Below are 19,973 nucleotides of genomic sequence, written 5' to 3' on the forward strand. Positions count from 1 at the left end.
TAATTTTTATACAAGCACATCTTCGCAAACTTTGTTCGAATTTTATGTAAAAACCCTGATTTCGCAAATAAAACCTGATAGATTGATACGAAGCACTCTAACGAAGGTATATTATTAAAAATTGAGTTTAATTGGGTTCATTTCGATGCAATGCACTAAATTTTAGAACTCAGTCCTCGGACCAAAAAAAGTGACAAAAACTCACAGAATTCGGCCATTTTTCACGCGTACAGAGTTAACGCGAGTTCACACTTGCCCAAAAATCCGGCGAGCGAAGCGGATTCGCTCGCCGCAAAAACAAGGACCTGTTCTCACTTGTTTACGCGCAGGGGAGGCGGATTCGCCGCTCCGCTGCTGTTTCTCGCTTTTCCACACCGCGTCGCTGCTAGCGGCGTACACACAGATATGGTGAGAGAAGAGCATAAATTTACGCTGTCTATGTACCATAAGCGTATGCATGCTTACGTACGTTAAACGCAGGCGCATTCCCACTTAGTTCAGCGTACGCTAGCACAGACGCAAAAATAAACTCAGCCTATAGTGGCGCCATCTGGTTGTCAGGGCGGGAACCATTACTGTCAACAAATCGACTCTGCTGTTAAGCCTAGAAGCGGCAGAATCGTCATTCTGAATAAAGAAAAAGAAAGCAAATTTATTCCTTATACGTTTTCTTAGAGGCGAGGTGAGACGAAGCGAAAGAGGTGTGCCGCATTTCTGGCCAGTGAACGAACTGAAAAAGGCAGCAACAACGAGAATTCAATCCGAAGCGAGGGGTCCGGCTGCGAAGGGCGCCGCCATGTTTGTTGCCGCGCGACGGAAATCGATCCAGCACGATCGCCCTCGCCTCGCCACTCGGCGTCAAAAGCGGCCGATTCCGCTTCGCTCACCGGAATTTTGCCGATAACTGCTCAAATGATGCCTGCAAGCAGTTATCGTTTTTTGCTCTATCAGCCTTCATGCGTCCCTTCGGCACAAGTTGAGTGGTCTCAGGGTTACCTTCCGTTCTCCGGCATGGTCTAGTGGTTAGGATACCTGGCTCTCACCCAGGAGGCCCGGGTTCGATTCCCGGTGTCGGAAAGTTTTTTTTTTAAATGTGCATTTCTTGTCTACTCAATTTCTTGCGCAGCATTTCTTCGTACGTGCAAGGCTCCTCTGCCTTGTGCACTGTGGAAACCCTCGTAAAAGGTCTTTTGGACTCTGTTGCCTTCCTATAGATATTTCCTTTCGTCGATTCATAGTATACAGAAATAAAGTCTACTAAAAGTGTACGGTCATAAATCTATAGATTGTCTATAGACCGTCTATATCATATGTTTAGCTTATAAACTAGTATATAGGATTTGTCTAAAGAAAGTCTGTAGACTTTATATATAAAAGTGTATTGACATGTTCACAGTATTGGCAATAGACTGTATTGACACTGTATTGGCAAGTGTATTGACAAGTGTATTGATAAATTTTTGTAAGAGAATAGCCATTCAACATCACAGTGGTCATTTTAAGAGCGCAGGAGCCCAAGCAGGACGTCAGCGCTTCATACAATGTTGATTAAATGCCTGGAAAATAACCACGTTTTGGCCTCTCGCTTCTAAAACGTACTTTTCGAACTGATCCTCAAATTTAGCCATCCCTATTGAAAAATGTGTATAAATTGCAATAGGTCAGCAAATGGGATTATGGCAAATTTGGCTTCGCTTTATATGATTAACGTCTCAAAGCGACTCAGGCTACGAGGGACGCAGTAGTGAAAGGCTCCACATAATTTCGATCACATGGGGTTCTTTAAAGCGCACTGTGATCGCACAGTACACGAATGTCGCGGGTTCGATCCCGGCCGCGGCGGTCGCATTTCTATTGAGACGACATGCCAGATGCCCGCGTACTGTGCGATGTCAGTGCACGTTAAAGAACCCCAGGCGGTCTAAATTTCTCGGACCCCTCCAATAAGGCGTCCCACATAGCTTGGGTCGCGTTAAGACGTCAATCCTATAAAGCCAAAGCAAATGTGCCATGATCCTATTTGCTGACCCATTCAAAGTTATACAAATTTTTCAGCAGGAATATCATTAATACCAAGCGTTAAAAAGACGCTTAAGATCACCATTTGGACGAAGGCACTCCTCTGGAATAAACACAGGACGTCCGCTAATTTGTATTCACCTTTTCGCAGAAAAACGTATGGCCGTTAGTGCCCGAAGCGGCATTTTTGGGTAGAAATGGGGTTTAACCCGATTATCAGGGAATCTGTTCAGTGAGTGTACTCGAAAGCGAAGAGCCCTAAGTATACCTCACATTGATATTTCGGTATTGCTGCTGGGTGCCTTGCTCACAGAGCACCCGGAGCGGTGCCGAGACAACTCTGGCAAAATGCCCCGAGCGCCCGCAGCTTGTAAAAGTCAGGACAAAGTGACGTCAGGTGTCGCTGGTTTCAGTGGCACAGCGCGGAGTATACGTACTTCCCCCACTCCAACGTATGTGGCACACCGTTGCTGCTGTGCGAACTCAATGCCGGTTATGGTATATAGTGCTTCACATATCTCAAACCGACACATGGGCTATAAGAGGGCTCCGGGTAAATTTCGACCAACTGGAGTTCTTTAATGTGCGCTTACGTCGCAAATACACAGGCGCCATTCATTTTACCTCCACCGAAGCGCGGCTGCCGAGTAACCTGCGCCCTTATATTGCCCGTAAGGAGGTATTTAATGAGAAGCTGTAGCGTGTTTGGAGATCATACATTTTGTTGAGTGAACAGCTACGTACTTGCCGTTTCAAGCGAAAGAAAAATAGCGCGGGGCACTTCAGACAACTCACGCGCTTTGAATGCGAAAGTATTGTCTCATCGTGAGCTGTTTTGTGAGGTTCATTAATGATTGCATCCTTTTGTAGCGAGAGCTACACTACGCCAGCCACTTCGCGAGGTCAGCGTGGCTGCGCGCTGAGCCGTGGCACCACGCCTCGCCAGCTGTGCGCATGCGCGGAGTGACGTCAGAGCACGCAGCTTGTGTGTGCGCCGCGTGCCTCGCCGCTGCGCCGACGGCGGAGCAGACGCCGCCCGCCTCGTCAGTTGTGCGCAAGTCTCACTACTTTACTGACCACCGGAGCGTCTTCATTGGTATAAACAATAAAGTTCAAGCCGATACGTAAACCGTGTGTCCTACTTTCAAGCGAAACCTAAGCGTAGCCAGGGGTATGCACCTCTCGCTACTCTACCTGGTTTACCCAGAGCTAAACCACAGCCAATTTTCTAATGACGCATCTACTCATTACCATGCAGCCGTAAGAAACGCTTACATTAGGTTCGCCTTTATTCGCCAATGTACAACGCGGCTTTGGGGTCTACGGGTCGCATGCTCGCCTCGCAATCTGAACGGCCTTGGTTCAGATGCTTGTACCTTCGGGAGAACTTTAATTTTTTTTATGCGAAGCATACTACTTCAGCTACCACTTCAGCCCTTCACCGTGGTTATGCGCCTCCAAATCACGTGATACATGACGTCACACCACGTGACACGATGACGTCACGACAGTGGAGAAACTGGGGCCCACCTCGCGCCGTCGCTGTGGTTGTGCGCCTCCAAATCACGTGATACATGACGTCACATCACGTGACACGATGACGTCACGACAGTGGAGAAACTGGGGCCCACCTCGCGCCGTCGCTGTGGTTGTGCGCCTCCAAATCACGTGATACATGACGTCACACCACGTGACACGATGACGTCACGACAGTGGAGAAACTGGGGCCCACCTCGCGCCGTCGCTGTGGTTGTGCGCCTCCAAATCACGTGATACATGACGTCACACCACGTGACACGATGACGTCACGACAGTGGAGAAACGGGGGCCCACCTCGCGTCGTCGCTGTGGTTGTGCGCCTCCAAATTACGCGACACGATGATGCTTCGCATTCTCCAGGCTTAACCAAGTTAAGCCTCAGCCATTTTTTTTTGTTGTAAACGTCACCATCTTATGGTCTACTGCTGACGTTATGCGAGACGAAAGTGACGTCACTGGGGTTTTGGGGACCACCGCTGCTGGTCAACGGCGCCGGGTGTCCTTGCCGACGAGGCGTGTAATGTCTTCGCATTAATAACAGAGTTCCACAGCGGAAATTGCGGTCAGCATATGGAAGTCGTAAAGGCGTACCAAAGCCGTAATTCGCGTGCACTTGGCACGTCTAGTAGTCCGTTTAGAAGGCGTTTGAGCGGTCTTAACTTTATTTTTAGCGAGGAGCAAACGGTGTTATGTGTGAGAAATTAAGAACTCCGAAGGGAACTGCCGGTACCGGCCTCAGCAAAATTTTCTCAGAAAGGCATGTCCTCAGTGGGGGTGACGAGAAAATTGCCGACCGTATGAGCATCCAAGGTGCGTTGTATACACCATACATACAGACCACGACAATATTTAACAGCCGTTGCAAAAAAAAAAAAAAAACTACCTTCCGACACCGGGAATCGAACCCGGGCCTCCTGGGTGAGAGCCAGGTATCCTAGCCACTAGACCATGCCGGAGAACGTCTTCCGTCTCGAGAAATCTGATTTTCCCTAGCAGGAATCCATGCACATTGACACTAAAAACGATAACTTGCCATAAACTGTATGAAAGCAAACTTTCCGAAATGTCTTCGCGCTTCTTACCTAGCACGCCAAGGGCTCGTGTTGGCTAATACCGGAAACAGGAAGAGGTATACTGACAAAGTTTTACGTTTTATTTTTTTTTTTCGGATTCTAGATATAGAAAGCCGAGCACTCCCAGAGACCAGCGAAGGTGACGTGAATTCCCAAGGCGCAGCTCTTAATTGGCAGTCGCGGCAAAGCGAACTGCCGGGCGGCGTACGTCATAATAATGCGAACGCTGTAACATGCGTAGGTTATATACGAGGGGGTACCCAAAAGAAACCGGACTGATTTTTTTAATCGGCACAGCTTCTGTGGTACCGCGTTTTACCGCTAGGAGCGCATAGAACGAACATTCCAGAGTCAGTAAGCCGAGTGCCGTCGCTGAAGGAGGCCAGACTAGTTTAGGCAGAGTTTTAGAGTGACGACTATTTTGTGTGAGTGTCGTTTTTGCAATGGCTGATTTTCGTGAACAGCGTGCGCCGGCGAAATTCTGATTTTTTCTCGGAAAAAGTGGAATGGAAACTCTTGAAATATTAAGAAAGACGTAAAAGGACGATGCTATGGGGACAACTCAAGTGTTCCTGAATAAAATCCTGAATCAAAGCAACAGTCATGCCAATGGAAAACTTCAAATTCACCTCGCCTCAAGAAAGCTCGTCAGGTGAAACCAAACCTCAAAACAATGCTGATTTGTTTTTTCGACGTGAGACGAGTCGTCCATTCAGAATTTGTTCCGCAGGGTCAAACAGTTAACCAGGCTTTCTGCTTGGATGTTTTGAAAAGATTGGGCAACAGTGTTCGGTGGAAGCGGCCTGATTTGTGGCAGACGGGTGACTGGTTTTTCCACCATGGCAATGCCCCTGCTCACACAGCCCTGTCTTCACGACAAATTCGGACCAAAAATGGCATGACCTCTGTTCCTCAACCCTCATACTTACCCGACCTTGCCACATGCTACTTTCTTTGTTTCGTAGAATGAAAGGACAGGTGAATGGAAAGCGTTTCGCTGATGTTACTGAGGTGAAGAAAAAAACGACGGAGGGACTGTCAAGCATCACAAAAGATGAATTTAAACAACGTTTTGAAAAATGGAATGAAAGATTCCACAAACGTATCATTGTAAGTGGAGAGTACTTTGAAGGATATTGGAGGTCTGTGCTGAAAATGTGAACAAATAAGTTCAAACAAAAATAAGTCCGGTTTCTTTTGGGTACCCCCTCGTATATGTGACATTATAGGCCTCAGGTACATCAGGCTCGAAATTTCGAACAACCGAAACAACGTTGAAAAAAAAAAGTGATTCCTTGATTACCGAGCTCGCATTCTCATTACTAAAAATCCACGGCTGCCGCGCGTGCTATATGCTTACGATCACCAACAAATGAAATGCGAACAAGACAAATGAAACACAACCAGCAAAAGGAGAAGATTTTAACCGGGGGAAGCTCAGTACAAGAGAAAAAATCAATTTCACTGCGAAGGTAATCACCTCACGCGTATTTCCTCTCCACGAGCTAATATATAGGTTTGCTTTTTGGCATTTCCGCTTTCTTGTTTGCGTTTCATTTGTTGCTGACAGTTTCATTACAGAGCCTGAACACATTGTTGCTTTGTCCGCAACATTATTTTCTATGCACCAATAAGATGATGACTACGCCTCGAGATTAGCGAAGCGCAAATGACGGACAGCATAAAAGTAGCCAGAACGACATCGCAACGGATTCTTGATACGCGTCTCTGATTGGTCGCATTCGTGAAACAGCTATCATGAACTTTTCACCTTATACCCTAGGGTTACGGGTGAACCCTGTATGGTTAACCCCGGTAGCGCGAACTGCCGGTTCATTCATGAGACACTAAAGAAAATCGGCAATGGGACTGGCCAGCCGCACGGTCGGCCACAACGTGCGATAACCGTATACAAGGCGGCACAGCAGAAATATCGCGTAAACTTCAGCCACGAAGAAAAAAGAAAATTGCGAGGACACTTTGGCAACTAAAGTGTTGAGAGACGAAAGCCGAGGACACTATGCTGTGACGACTTCCGGTGGATATGACGTCACACCGTTCCCATGGCTATATCGATACCCAAATTATACATCTTTCGGGGATCTTAAGTGTTAATTACGCTTAATTGCACATTTTTCCATCTAGTTTGACACAAATCTGACGTTTTCTCGACCGTTCTGTGACAACTATGCCGTGACGACTTCCGGTGGATGTGACGTCATACTGAGTCTGGGGAGCGCTAGGTTCTAGACAAGGGAACAACACACACTAAGGAACAACACAAGACTCGAGCATGACCAACTAGCCCCCTACAAAGCTTTAATGTGACGTCACACTGTTTCCGTCGCTATATCGACGTCCGCGCTATTTCGACACAATTTCGACACTTTTGGCTGTAATTAATTAATCTACATACATCAAACTTGGCTTCTAGGTTAATTTTTTACCTCCTCTCTCTGAAACAACTCCTGGTTTTATTCCATCTTTTTTAGTTCCCGAGTTAAACGCATGTGACACGCTTTGTTAACGGACGACAGTATGAGCCATTAACCTTAATATAGGCACGATCTCTCAAGTCTGAGGTTCGAAAGTAAATGACACAGACATATATAGTCTCAGCTCGGGGGTCACTAACGCACTGCCCGCGTGCGCAGTGGGTATTATAAGCGCGAGCAGAGAACACCTATGCTCACCAGAGCCCGCGTGCGCAGTGGGTGTGTGTGATGTCTGCAATGCGAAAGCAAGAAAATTAACAGAACATAGATTCGCCAATGCAAAACATACACCAACTTTCTGCGCCGCCCGGATAAGCTGCCGCTATTGGCATATCCGATTTTGCGCTGGGAGATAACGTATTTTCTTGTCTCGCACCAACTTTAAAACTAGTAAGCTGGTCAACGATGGTGCGCAGGACGCGTGCCGTGCGCGACGGCGTTATACGTCTACTCACGTAGGGTTTCCTCGCAGGTTGCATGTATCTGGAAGCTCAGTGCGTGACAGGCCTGACGGCGAGAGGGAGTCCTGCGGGGTAGCCAGCATCGCGCTCCATTAACGACTGCGCACACGTATGCGAGGTCGTTTTTGAGGCACACCCATGGCTGCGCTGGTTTAAAAGGCAGGCACCTATAACGCTTTCCAGGACGTTCTCCTCAGGCTAGACACTGCGTTGAGTGGAAGAGCTGGGCCAAGGGCGCCAATATAGCGCCCCGTCTGGTGTATTCAACATCCGAATAGAGATGTAGGTACGAATTCGTGGCGACTCATGGCCAAATATAGGCTAGGGGAGACAAATTTAGAGAGGGATGCAGAGCTGAACAGTAGTGATGCTCTAACCGTGGGGATCAGTGTAGGCAGTTGACAGACAAACAAGTCACGTGAGGAGCGTCGTTTTGAGCACGACACGAGACAGCGCTGTTGCGAATGTCGCACGGATGACAGGCCGCTGAATCGTTCATTTGGGGTAAGACTAGAGAAAGCTTAAGAGTAGACCTCGCAGACGCATAGCGACGTGCCCGCACTAGTCACCCAGGTTTCAGGAAGCATACGAACGCGGTTTGACTTGTCTGCAAAAGTTCACGCCTAATGGCTATGTGGGCGATTGGTCTGGTAACGAATTAACTACGTATACATGGGACTATCACTCGTATCTTATACGTGCGCTAGATGAACGAGCGATTAGCTGGACAATGTGCCGTATAGATCAAGATCATCGACTTTACGGCCATGTGATACGAGAGTTCCAAAGTCACTAGTGATTAATACTAATAGTTCACCAGTGATTAATACAGCGCTCACTTTCCACCGCGTTCACTCTGAGACGAAGAGCTCGTTCGCGTTATAACCAACGAACGGGGTGACCGGGGATGAGTGCTCAATTCTAGAGGTGTTTTTCTTATCGCCGAGTGATATTGCAGGTCCACTGACGAGGAGGTGGCATGATCGTTAGGTTGCTTCAACAGTGCCGTATAACAATGGATGCAGTGATCACACTAGCCCCTTACAGATCAATATTCTTTTCCATAATTACACTTCATCGCAGCATGCCGGGAGGACGGTTGCGAGTGCATGATTTACGAAGAATCTCCAAAGAAGGAAGACACGGAAACACCTAACGCATTTGTGCTGTCGCCAGCATGAATACTCCATCGACCATGCAGTACGACGAATGTAGCCCGGACATGCGCTAACCTATTGAGTGAGGTGAGGCTAGTTCACTAAGACTAGCGTGCCCATAAATGGGTTTGAGGTTTGACGTGCTGCCTGACTGTTATTAGGAAATGAGAAATTATGCCACTATGCTCAAGGTGAAGCCAGGCCATAAACGCTAGCAGACAAGGAAAGATGCTTGGCCACCACTCAGCCACGTAGCACTTGGCCAAAACCTCCCTCAAGCATCGCATAAACAATGTCTGGCTACGAAGGAGTGGCCGTCCGATCAAATGACCCTACATCTAGGTCGTACGCAGATGCGGCTGTTTGGCATCCACGACTAGGGGCTATCTGCCATCACAAGCACTGCCTCTGGCGAACTCGAGGGACCAGGGGAGACATCCCTGGTCTCTCCTTTCAAGCAGTTACGTGTACGTCTAATCGCGGTCGCGGCGCTGGTGTTCCACCCCTAGCTGTGCCCAAGCGGGAGGAAGAGCGGCGTGTGGGTGCGACTGCGGCGGCTCACCTGGCCCGGTCGTGGCCGGGCTCGTCGTCGACGGTTGCGCGGCACCTCCGCTCAGAGGACGGCCATGGCGGCGGTAGACGCAACGTGCTCGTCGCTGACGCCTCTCTCTCCTTCAGGGTGCGGATGGGGTGTCCCGCTGGAGCCCGAGCTCATGCGGTTCGAAGGCTGCCCAGTCCGATCCTGCTGCGCCGCCTCAGGGAGCTCGCGCGCTCTCGAGCGCCGCCTCTTCTTCTCCGTCCGCCTCTTCCTTCTGAGCGGGTACCGAAATGCTGCCGCTGGGGGGCGTAGCGAAGGCACGTAGCAGAGAGCTTCAATATGGCCGCGGAGGGAATGTTGTCCAGCTTAGCATCGAAAGTTCGGCAGGAATTGTCTGATAGGGCGAGAGCGGCTTGCGAGGTCCAACGGACTGCCGGAATAGAGGGACCGACCACTAATTTTAGGTCCAGTTCAAAAATGTTTTAATCTTAATCATCATCATCATGATATTTAGGTAAACATCATCAATATAGCTGCGCATGCAGTTAAAAGAGAACGAAGTGCCTTCGTAAGCTTACCACAGTTGTTGTTATTGTTGTTTAGAGGACAACAACAACAGCTGTCGATGATGATGATGATGGTTTCTGGAATTCTGAGTTCATCAGTTTGTTCTAGGCCTATGAAGTGGCGGACGGTAGAAGAATCGAGGCACGTCGAGCCTTCACGATTAGGAAGACGCGCCTGTACGAACGGCTCATGCAACACTGCTTGTTTTTTTTTTTAAACAAGGCTTTTTTTGTCAAAAATTTCAAGTTCTGTCTAAAAAAAAAAACCCCCAGAGCCCCATCCTAATTTCGCCGGAAAGAAAAAAAAAGAACTATCGCTTTTGTAGTTACGAAACGCCGTGAAATCTGCTTATAGTTCAAACTAAATCTTAATTTTTAGAAATTAAAATTGTTATAGTTTCGTAACATATTCTTTATGAGCATTATGTCATCACCACCCGATTCATGCCCATCACTCTTCGACAGAATTTTGAATATTGGACTACTGTAGAATACTGCTGCAGAAATATTGAAGGTAATGGTCTATTCTTCCGATGCGCATCTAAAACTTTCTTTTAAACTTTTGCCATCGCTCGGATCGAGCAGTTAAGACTGCCATAAAAGACAAATGGGCAACGTTTTTCAAACAAATGCGAGCCTGCCGACAAAAAATCTGCTGATATATTAATTGTTATAGTGAAATGTTACAAAATATGAAAAAAATTACGTGCGTAAAATCTTTCCTTTTGAAAAATGCTTTTGTCCAGAATTGTTGGGAACGTCACCAGTACCTCACAGTGGATGCATGAGGCATTCTCCTTTTGAGGATAACAGCAACAACAACTCAGTCTATCGCCTTCTGACTTCTGCACTTATCATTTCTCGGTTAAAGAACTCTAGTTAACAAAGGGCGCTGAGAACGCCAGGAACAAACGGCGACTAAGGAGCGCACACTTGTTTTTACACGCGTCACATTTTTCCGGAATTCTGCAAAGCTACGTCGGAATCAACACTCCCCGCAGCCTTCCCGTCGCCTAACACAGCCACCTGTATGAGGCATATCTTTCCGGGCTAAGGACACCGACGATCGAAGCAGGAAGCAACATTGTAGCAAAGTACCATGACGTCACGTCACGTAACACCTTGGAAGTCATCGATGACAAGCGCGCACGTGACATCACACCCGTCTGCGCCTACCGCCATTGGTTGGTCTGCACCTACCGCCCCCGAATCACAGTGCAGTGGCCCGGCATTGAACCGACAGCTCAGCGTTGATCGTTAGTGTACCAGGTCCATCCTTCATCCCAAGTCCATCCCTTCAATAATTATTCTGTTATTCAGCAGCGCCTGGGCGGAGAAGAGCCACAAATGCTGCCTTCCGGACAATGTGGCTGCGGAGAAAAGCTATCTTCGCGAGCACTGGCTTCCACTGTCATCGAGGCGGAAATCGAGGCACACTACGCCCAGTTTTTTGGCGCGGAAGTTTTAAAGCTGGAGCTCCTCCACGAGTGAATCGGATGGAGATTGAACCTTTAAGTGTGGTCGTCGCTATCCAACTTACGCCTGTCACTTCGGCTGCCACGACATCCGCGCGTCCCCGATAGCGGGAGTGCCCGCCAGTCACACACCGCTCGAATGCGCGAACAGGCTTGTAAATTATGCCGCTCATTCGGTGACACAGACTACAGATTAAACTTGAGGTTCAAGCCTGAGTTGCTTTGGGACGTTAAACCCTAATAAACCTAACCAACTTAAGAGCCAGGATATATCCATAATCATTATACAGGCCACGCAAAACGCGCATGCCCCTCTGAAGAGCGAAAGCTGAAGTGCAGCGCTCCGGAGCTTCCGGCACAGTAGCCGCGTTTACATGAATGCGACAGCAGCGTATCGCATAAACTTTTTAGCGCATCGTATTCATGTAAACGGTGATAATGCGCTAGGAGAGCGCGTCGCATCAATGCGCCAGATGGGGGTAGATCTAGAATGGCAAGTCGACTTCAGCGGTGAATGGAAACAGGTTTGGAGGTGTCCCTCCTCCTTCTTGTCGCGCCTGTACAATACCCCCCCGCCGGATAACAAAGCAGACTTGGCTCAAGATGGGGGTCACTGGAACCCTCTTCCGCGTGCAGTGGGCGAAGGGTGACTGTCCCACCGGACTTGATGCTGTACGTGTAAACAGTAGCGCATCGGCTCGACGGGATACGCTGCTGTCGCATTCATGTAAACGCGGCTAGTATCTCGACGCTACGGTCCGACGAGCGTTATAGTTCACTTTGACAGCGTGCCAGGCTAGCCGGGCCTCCGACGCGTCTGTTGCGGTCACTTAAGATAATGATAATCCAGGGCTAGCGGTCAGTCTGTGAAGTTATAGCTGGGCGAGCTGAAAGTGAACTACTTTTTTTTTAACTTTTTCAAAGAATTTCGCGAAAAGAGGCAAGCCACGTGACACCAAGCGCTGACCGCAAAATTTCCTCTTGTTTCCTTTTTTTTAATATCAAAGCTTTATTCCTGCTGCCTCTCGTTTTTTCTTATGTTTTCTTGTTCAGTCGGGAGTGTCCTTTGGACATTTTCTTTATTGCGAGACATTGAATTTCCTTCTTCCGCATTACCTCTGCACCCTTGTGGATGGCAGCGTAATTAAGGGCACAGCTTTAGAGCAACACGGCGCCGTCGGAAAGAGAGATAGAGGGAGAGGCGAAATGCAGAGGAAGGTAGAGGCGGAGAGGTTCCACTCGGCTACGACGGAAAGAAATAGGAAACAATGTAGGGGAAAACAGAGGGGAACGAGAGAAAATCGGTAAAGAGAAAAGCGAAACAGGATGTAGTACGCGTATGCGACCACCACCACCAGATGGTGTTGATGCGACACGCGCACACGCGAGGAAGGGCATCCCACTCTCTCTCAACACATCACGCAAGGCGGTCTGACGGCCTCGAGACACGGAGCAGCGTACGGGAAGCCTTTGTGAGCGAGGTCGAACGGCGGCGTAATCCGTCTAGTCCAAGGGTCCTGCGAGTACTCCTACAGTGGCCGATTCTCAAGACATTCGCCAAATGACGCCCATATCTTCCGCAGTATACGAACCGAGCGCTCGCACGCAAACAAAGGCGAGAGAACAAGTGCGCTCGCCGCTACTCCTTGCACTACGACAGTGCGGCAATTCCTCGCACAAAAGGGTTTCTTTCTCCAAGCACGCCAGCTCAGCCTCCCTCTCCGCACAAACGCGAGAAGGGAGGGGGGGGGGGGGGGGGTGGCGCTTCGATCGATGCTTTTGTCCCGCGCATGGGTTGCCCTGAATGTGCTGTGCACTGTTGCGACACGCACATGGGATGCGGGACGTGTCCCGCACAGGACTCAGCCGCCCGAAAAGGGGCGAGGAAAAAGGGAGGAGAAGGTGGAGAGGGGAAAGACCGGCGCCATATAGTCGGCGGCCCTGAAACCCGTCGGCGCTGGCCCCAGCGGCTTCTTCGGCCTTTCGTCAGGGGCGCTGGCCGGTGACCTGGTTTGAGCGCTGCGTTCCCTAAAGAGGGAGAAGAGGGAATCTTGAATGGGGAGTTTTGGCGCCGCGCCCGTCAGCAACAAGGAGGCCGATTCGGGAGGCTTGCCGTCGTCGGTCGGCGCGTGCAGGGACGCGCCGACCCGGATTAGATAAGGAGATAACGGGAGACCTTTTGTGTTATCGCTTCCATACAGTGCACTGAGTGCTGGAGGTCAGTAACCCCGCTCGCTTACCCTCTTTTGTTTAAGATGAAGGCAAACAATGCAGCTCTCTCTACTCCGCGACAGCCGTTCTATTGACGTGAAGCTATGACTGCAACTAAAAGATTGTTGGGTTAGTTTGTGCTTGTTGAGTATGGAAACTTGTGCTGAAAAACAGAAACGGCGAAACGAAAGTTTTCCACGGGACCGAACAATAGCCAGCCTTGGTTAACTGAGCACACTGCCGAAAGCCGTGATAACAACGTATAGAAGCCCGCGTACCAGACCATTTGTTTCCCCCTTGCCATCCGAACACACTGATGCACGTTCCTATGCCATCACCTTTCAGGCAATGGTGACTAGTGGCGGTTCACCATTCGGAATGAGCTAAATCGATTGCAGCAATGTGCGTCCGAAGGACGACCGAATACAAACTAATAGCGATGCCTGTCTCGACATTTGTTCCGTAACAGCCATAAAAGTTAGTTAACACATGTTCGCAAAATGAGAGAAATTAAGTAACACTCAATTCTTTGAAACTTGCTGCACTATCGTCAGGTCGCCTGCTTTCTAACCCACTATGTTATCCACAAAAGCGAGCGGACGGCTCACCCTGAAATGCACACGTGCTTTTTTTTGCGGACGCGGAAACAACAGGGTGGAGGCTGAGAATTAAGTTTCGGCACGAACATCATTACCAGAAAAACAAAACAAAAGGATCGCCGAAAGAAAGCAGTCGCGTGGGGCGAGAAATTCTGCGGTGTCTCACTGCGGACAATGCTCTGCGATCAGCTCACGCAGTGTCAGCCTCACTGAGAGGCGCTTCGCTGCGGATCTGCACTACCTGGTTCGCATTGTACGCGCTATACATGAGTGGCTTCCCTATTCAAAGGCGCAGGCATTGTTTAATCACGAATATATATGTCCATTGAGTTTACTCACTGATGGGAATGTGAACCGAGATGATCATCAGAGCTATAGGACAAAGTAAAAAGAATACGGTCTTTCGTTCACTGTACAAGTTCTGACAGCACGGCCGCAAAATCGCATCGCATAGCGCGAACACGAGCCAGACACCCCCTCCCCTTCTTTTTCTAGATGCTTGCTTGACTGTTCGGCGGCGCTCCGGAATATTTAAGAACTTATTCTTGGGCGAGTTGGTGCATACTGTTGTAGGTACGAATTGCGCACAAACGAATATCAGTCTCCCTCGTGTTTTTTTCCTGTGTGTGTCTTTTGTGCGCAATTCGTACCTACAACTCCGGAATATATTTGCTGTTTGACGTTGTTCAAAACAAACAAAAAAAGTCGCTTAAACGTCGTAGTACTCTGCTACAATAATTTCTATCACAACTGTAAGCAACAAAAATATCGCGTAAACATTAAGTCAGCGGATGCCTTAATTTGCATGAAGATTGCCTTCCTGTTCAGTACTTTAGATTGCGTGAGATTTTTCATCCCTGCCGTAGGTCCGACCAGTCACAGCCTGCGTACGGCATTGCTTGCTGGCTATCGATTAATCCTGACGTCACAGGCGGCCGCTGCCAACGATAGAGGGACAACATAATGAAACGGAAAATCCATTGCCACAAAATACGGCATCTGCTTCCCTAAGTCAGCTAATATGGGGAATATTTTCCCCCTAACTGTTGTTTCCCTTAGTGCCATCGCCGGTCCTCAATCGAACATGGTTGAAAGGCTGAACGTGCGAACGCTAGCGTTTGTCAGATTCACGCTGTGGGCCCTACGAGAGCAACGTCAACAATGACATGTTCTGCGCCCTCATCGTCGACCTGCTGACAGAAGAAATGCGCCTGTACCTTCTTCTACGCCCGCCTGGATTGGGGGCCCTCTTCCAAAATTCATTTTTCCATCGCTAAGTTGCCACTCAGTGTTGCAGTGAAGCTATCTTAACAACTAAGAAGAATGACCTGTTGACATGAAAAAGCCACATGTCACACGACGCATGAAAAAGTGTCAGAATAACGGTGCAGAACGCAAGAATGACGGTCAACAGCTGGTCATGTAGTTTCTGAAACGCTGTCTATGGGACTCACCTATCGCTTGCTGCCTCACTCACCCATTGACTGGTGCAGTGCACTCGCGCATTAACTCAGCCTTACGATGAGGACACGTGTTGTGAGGCTGGAAGGTTAGTCACAACTAAGTTATCACATGCCGCGTTTTCATTTTTTTTTTACAGTGGGCGTGCCACGATAGCTATGCAAACGAGGAAGCGATAGACATCCGACTGCCTGCAATGAATAAATAGAGCGCGCGCGCGCACGACACACACACACACACACACACGCGCGCCCACACACACACACGCACACACACACACAGAGCCGCCGCGGTGGCTCAAAGGCTATGGTGCTCGGCTGCTGGCCCGAAAGACGCGGGTTCGATCCCGGCCGCGGCGCTTGAATTTCTTTGGAGGAGAAATTCGAGGCCCGTGTACTGTGCGATGTCAGTGCACGTTAAAGAACCCCAGGTGGTCAAAACTTGCGGAGCCCTCCACTACGGCGTCTCTCATACTCTCATAGCCTCAGTCGCTTTGGGACGTTAAACCCATAAACCAAACCAAACCAAACCCCCCCACACACACACACACACGCACACGCACGCACGCGCGCACGCACACGCACGCACACACACACACACAAATAGCCACGCTCCGGCAAAGTTGTCGACCCCGTTGGGATGGCAGGAGCTTATCGCTTTGCACACGGCACTTGGCGGCCCGAGTGTTTCCAGAAGCAGAAAATTGGGATGGCCACGTCGCCGTGTCACGCACAGCAGACAAACATCTGCCTTACGAGCGAAGACAATAACGGCCGTGCCAGTTTTCATGGAGCTCCGCGTGCACGTTAACTCTGATTTGCATAGGCGCTAAAGTTTAATTAGGTTTTTGTTCAACGGTGTTGTAGACCGACCGGACATTGGTTGCTACTATTGGCGATTTTCATGAAATCAATGCCACACTGCGTCAGTGCCGAATACTATACAAATACAAATACCTTTATTTCAACATCGAGAATGTAAGGAGTGTACCCAAAACGCTTATGACTGGCTTGACAGAGGTACACACCCCTATATACTGATAAAGCGGCAGAAACTATGCATGGACGGAAGGAACGTCATCAACAACAAAATGACTATCGTGCTACAGATTCTCTTGCCATTCATAGGAGGTCAGGATGGTAACAAATTCGTAACGGTGAACAAAGCACGGAAAAAAAATGCATGAACACAAGAATTAAAAAGAAAAAGAACGAAAGAATAACAGTTTATTGGAGAACGTGCGCAGCACGCGAAACTGCTTAGTCAGGCGCTCGAGTCTCCAAGTGCGAATTAATTAAGCGACCCCAGCATTTGACGCCCGAAGATTGTGCGAAAGGATGGGACGTACCAGATATTATTGTTAGGTGTTGATTAATGGTTAGTTTTGGGCTGCAAGTTAGTTAAGCCATCAAAGAAAGTGTCATCAATTTTAAGTTTTCTCTCATAGCGTTTTTAACAATAGATTGTAGAGGTCATTGACTGCAGTTATTTTCAGTGATATGAAAAGGGGTTGAGTATGAACCTTAAATGGGGCATTAGTACTAATACGAACCACCATTTTGTATTTTCTGTAACTTATCAGTATTTGAACATGTTGTGCGTGTCCCACACCAGGTGACAGTAAGGAAAGGTTTGATAGAAATAGTGCGCTATAGATTAAAAGCCTAACACTAAGTGGTATTAAGAAACGAACCTTGCATAACATGCCTGTGCTTCTTGCAAGTTTTTTAAGAAGATTATCGATATGTAGGACCCACGACAAATGACTCCGCATTATGCCCAGGCACTTTACCGAATAAGCTATTTGAATACATTGCGAACCTATCGTAAGATTACGTAAAGATTCTGACGGCTTGTTCTTTGCTCTGAAAAGCACTGCTTTAGTTTTCGTTGCGTTAATCTTGAGGGAATATTGCGTACTCCATGCGACCCATTTGCGCAATGTGTCGTTCGCTTTTAATGCCAATTCGAGTACTGTTTTAGCTGTGAAAAATATGCTCACGTTATCTGCATACATGACATATTTAACACCATTGTCAGTGTTCACAATGTCATCAATATAGTCGTTAAACAGTGTGGGTCCAAGAATATTGACTTGTGGTACACTATAATGAATGAATTTAAAATGCGACGAAGAATTGTTAACTATAACCAGTTGCCGGCGGTGTTCTAAATACGTTTTATAAGCTAAAGGAACTTGCCGCGAATGCCATAGTGCTAAAGTTTTTTGGAATAAAATTTTTTGATTAATGGAACAGAAAGCTTTTGCGAAGTCCACGAACACCCCAAGAGTAAGATCTTTACCTTCAAAGGACTCTAAAACAATTTCTTTCATGACAAATAATTCTGTTTCGGTTGATTTTTCTTTGACAAGTCAAGAAGATAGCAATGAAGAATCTGCGCGCGCGGAAACATTGCTCCGTTGCGAGCGCTCGTCGCCGCATTCAGCCATTGTGACAGTTTTGCCACCAAAACGTACTTTACGAGCACTGTTAACTCGATATTTGAACTCTAATGAAACGGCCTGTAAGTGTCGTTTCGTGATTTTTCTGGTGCTCGCAGTACAAAGACAGCATAGCGTATACTTGCTGTAGTGTTAGGCTTGCATAACAATGAGAGCGGAGCTCTTGTCAGGCACTGAGGCTATACTTAAAAAAATTGCGAGGACACTTCGACAACTAAAGTGTTGAGAGGCGAAAGCCAAGGACACTATGTCGTGACGACTTCCGGTGGATGTGACGTCACACCGTTCCCGTGGCTCTGTCGATACCCAAATTATACATCTTTCGGGGATCGTAAGTGTTAATTAGGCTTAATTACACATTTTTCATATAATTTGACACATATCCGACGTTTTTCCAACCATTCTGTGATTCAATATGCCGTGACGACTTCCAGTGGATGTGACGTCACACCGTTTCCGTGGCTATATCGACGCCCGCGCTATTTCGACGCAATTTCGATATTCTTGCCTATAATTAATTAACTAATTACTCTACACTTGGCTTCTTCTCTGTTCATTTTTTCTCCTCTATCTGAGGCAACCATTGGTTTTCTTCTATCTTTTTTAGTTCCAGAGTTAAAAGCGCGTGACATGCTTTGTTAACGGACAGACGATAGTATGAGCCATTAAAGGCTTTCGCCTTAAAAAAAAAAAAAAGGCAGTTTGCACGGACTAAAACTGTCCATGCAAATAAGAGTCGCCATTTGTTAACAAATGTCGCGGAGGAACCTGACTAAACGGCACATTGCAAGAGCCAAGATTTCTGTGCGTGACTGTTTCTGTAATAACAGGTCTTGTTACGGCATGCGTGTATGGTGATATGGTGCTTTGTTATCCACGGGAAACGGGGTGGGGTCATAAGATGATTTCATTCGAATCCTGCTGACCAGTTGTCCATTTCGCGTCCATTCGGTTCTCTGTCATTGGTCACTCCGATATACCCGTGGCTTTCAAGCGTCTGCGGCCAGCGAATCGGCCATTGGGTGGTTGGTGACCGGAACTCTCGGCCATCGGCAGGATTGACTGAACTCTCATCCTTGGGCTGAGCTGTCGAGTACGTTTACCGCTCAGCCACCGCAGCGGGTCCATAGTGGAGGGCTCCGGCATAGCTTCTGCCAGTTGGGGTTCTCGAACGTGCTCTTAAATCGCACAGCCCACGTACGTCCTTTGAGCTAAAAGGGAGGGGAGTATGCGACCAAGCACACGTGGCCCGCGCTGTAGTGGAGGGCTCCGGAGTAGCTTCCACTAGAGTCACTAAAATGTTTTAGCTTTTACTATCTGGGGATCCTTATCGGCCATTGACGCGTCACACAAGTAATCTTCTGGACGCCTTGTTCGCTAAGGCGAAGCAAGTGATTGGGAGAGGTCAAAGGGGCAGAGATACTAAAAGAAAATACATTTACAATATAGCGGTCTCTGAAAATCCAGATTTACGCAACAAGCGCAAACGTTATTATTTGTTTTTATTTCCACGTTCAGTTTAGCCAGAGCCACAACTGCGCTATCGCAAAAAAAAGCATGACGGAAAGAAGTTGCCTGGCAGATTGGTTTGAAGAGCTCCTAGGTGCTAATTGGTGCCATCCAAAATGCGGCGCAGACGCATTCTCGTCGCACCGTACGGCACTAGCACAAGCAGTGCGAGAGAAGTGGCAGCTTTTTGGACTGCGCAGGAAACAGCAGCCACATGGTCTGACTTTTCGATTCGGAGATTAGGCTCCGTCCAGAACTGGCGAGGCCTCCCGAAAATTGGTCTGTAAGCTTATTGGAGTTTCCCTCCCCACGGTAATCTTTCGTAAATGGCGAAGGATTACTGCTGAATATTATTCTTACAAGTATTTCAGCTGAAGCAACGATAAACAAACGATTGATTGATTGA

The 19,973-nt window shown here is 48.1% G+C and overlaps 1 protein-coding gene and 2 non-coding genes across 7 annotated transcripts in view; 1 reads left to right on the forward strand and 2 right to left on the reverse strand.

Annotated features, from left to right (window-relative positions):
* The window catches only part of LOC149363053 (cholesterol transporter ABCA5-like), a 144,022-nt gene that overhangs the window by 101,916 nt on the left and 22,133 nt on the right, over positions 1 to 19,973 (reverse strand). Inside the window, exon 3 of one of the 5 annotated variants that reach the window (XM_089573349.1) lies at positions 7,582 to 7,652. The exons of the other annotated variants lie outside the window; for them this stretch is intronic. Coding sequence (XP_089429475.1) covers positions 7,582 to 7,605 — 24 coding nt within the window. The 5' untranslated portion in view covers positions 7,606 to 7,652. The remainder of the gene's footprint in view (positions 1 to 7,581; positions 7,653 to 19,973) is intronic. 5 annotated transcript variants of the gene reach the window in all.
* TRNAE-CUC (transfer RNA glutamic acid (anticodon CUC)) lies at positions 1,006 to 1,077 on the forward strand. Its single transcript has one exon. It is a non-coding gene; the product is annotated as a tRNA-Glu (tRNA).
* On the reverse strand, positions 4,443 to 4,514 carry TRNAE-CUC (transfer RNA glutamic acid (anticodon CUC)). Its single transcript has one exon. It is a non-coding gene; the product is annotated as a tRNA-Glu (tRNA).

Source organism: Amblyomma mixtum, chromosome 2 (assembly GCF_055824585.1).
Source record: "Amblyomma mixtum isolate Tamu chromosome 2, ASM5582458v1, whole genome shotgun sequence".
Taxonomy (NCBI): domain Eukaryota; kingdom Metazoa; phylum Arthropoda; class Arachnida; order Ixodida; family Ixodidae; genus Amblyomma; species Amblyomma mixtum.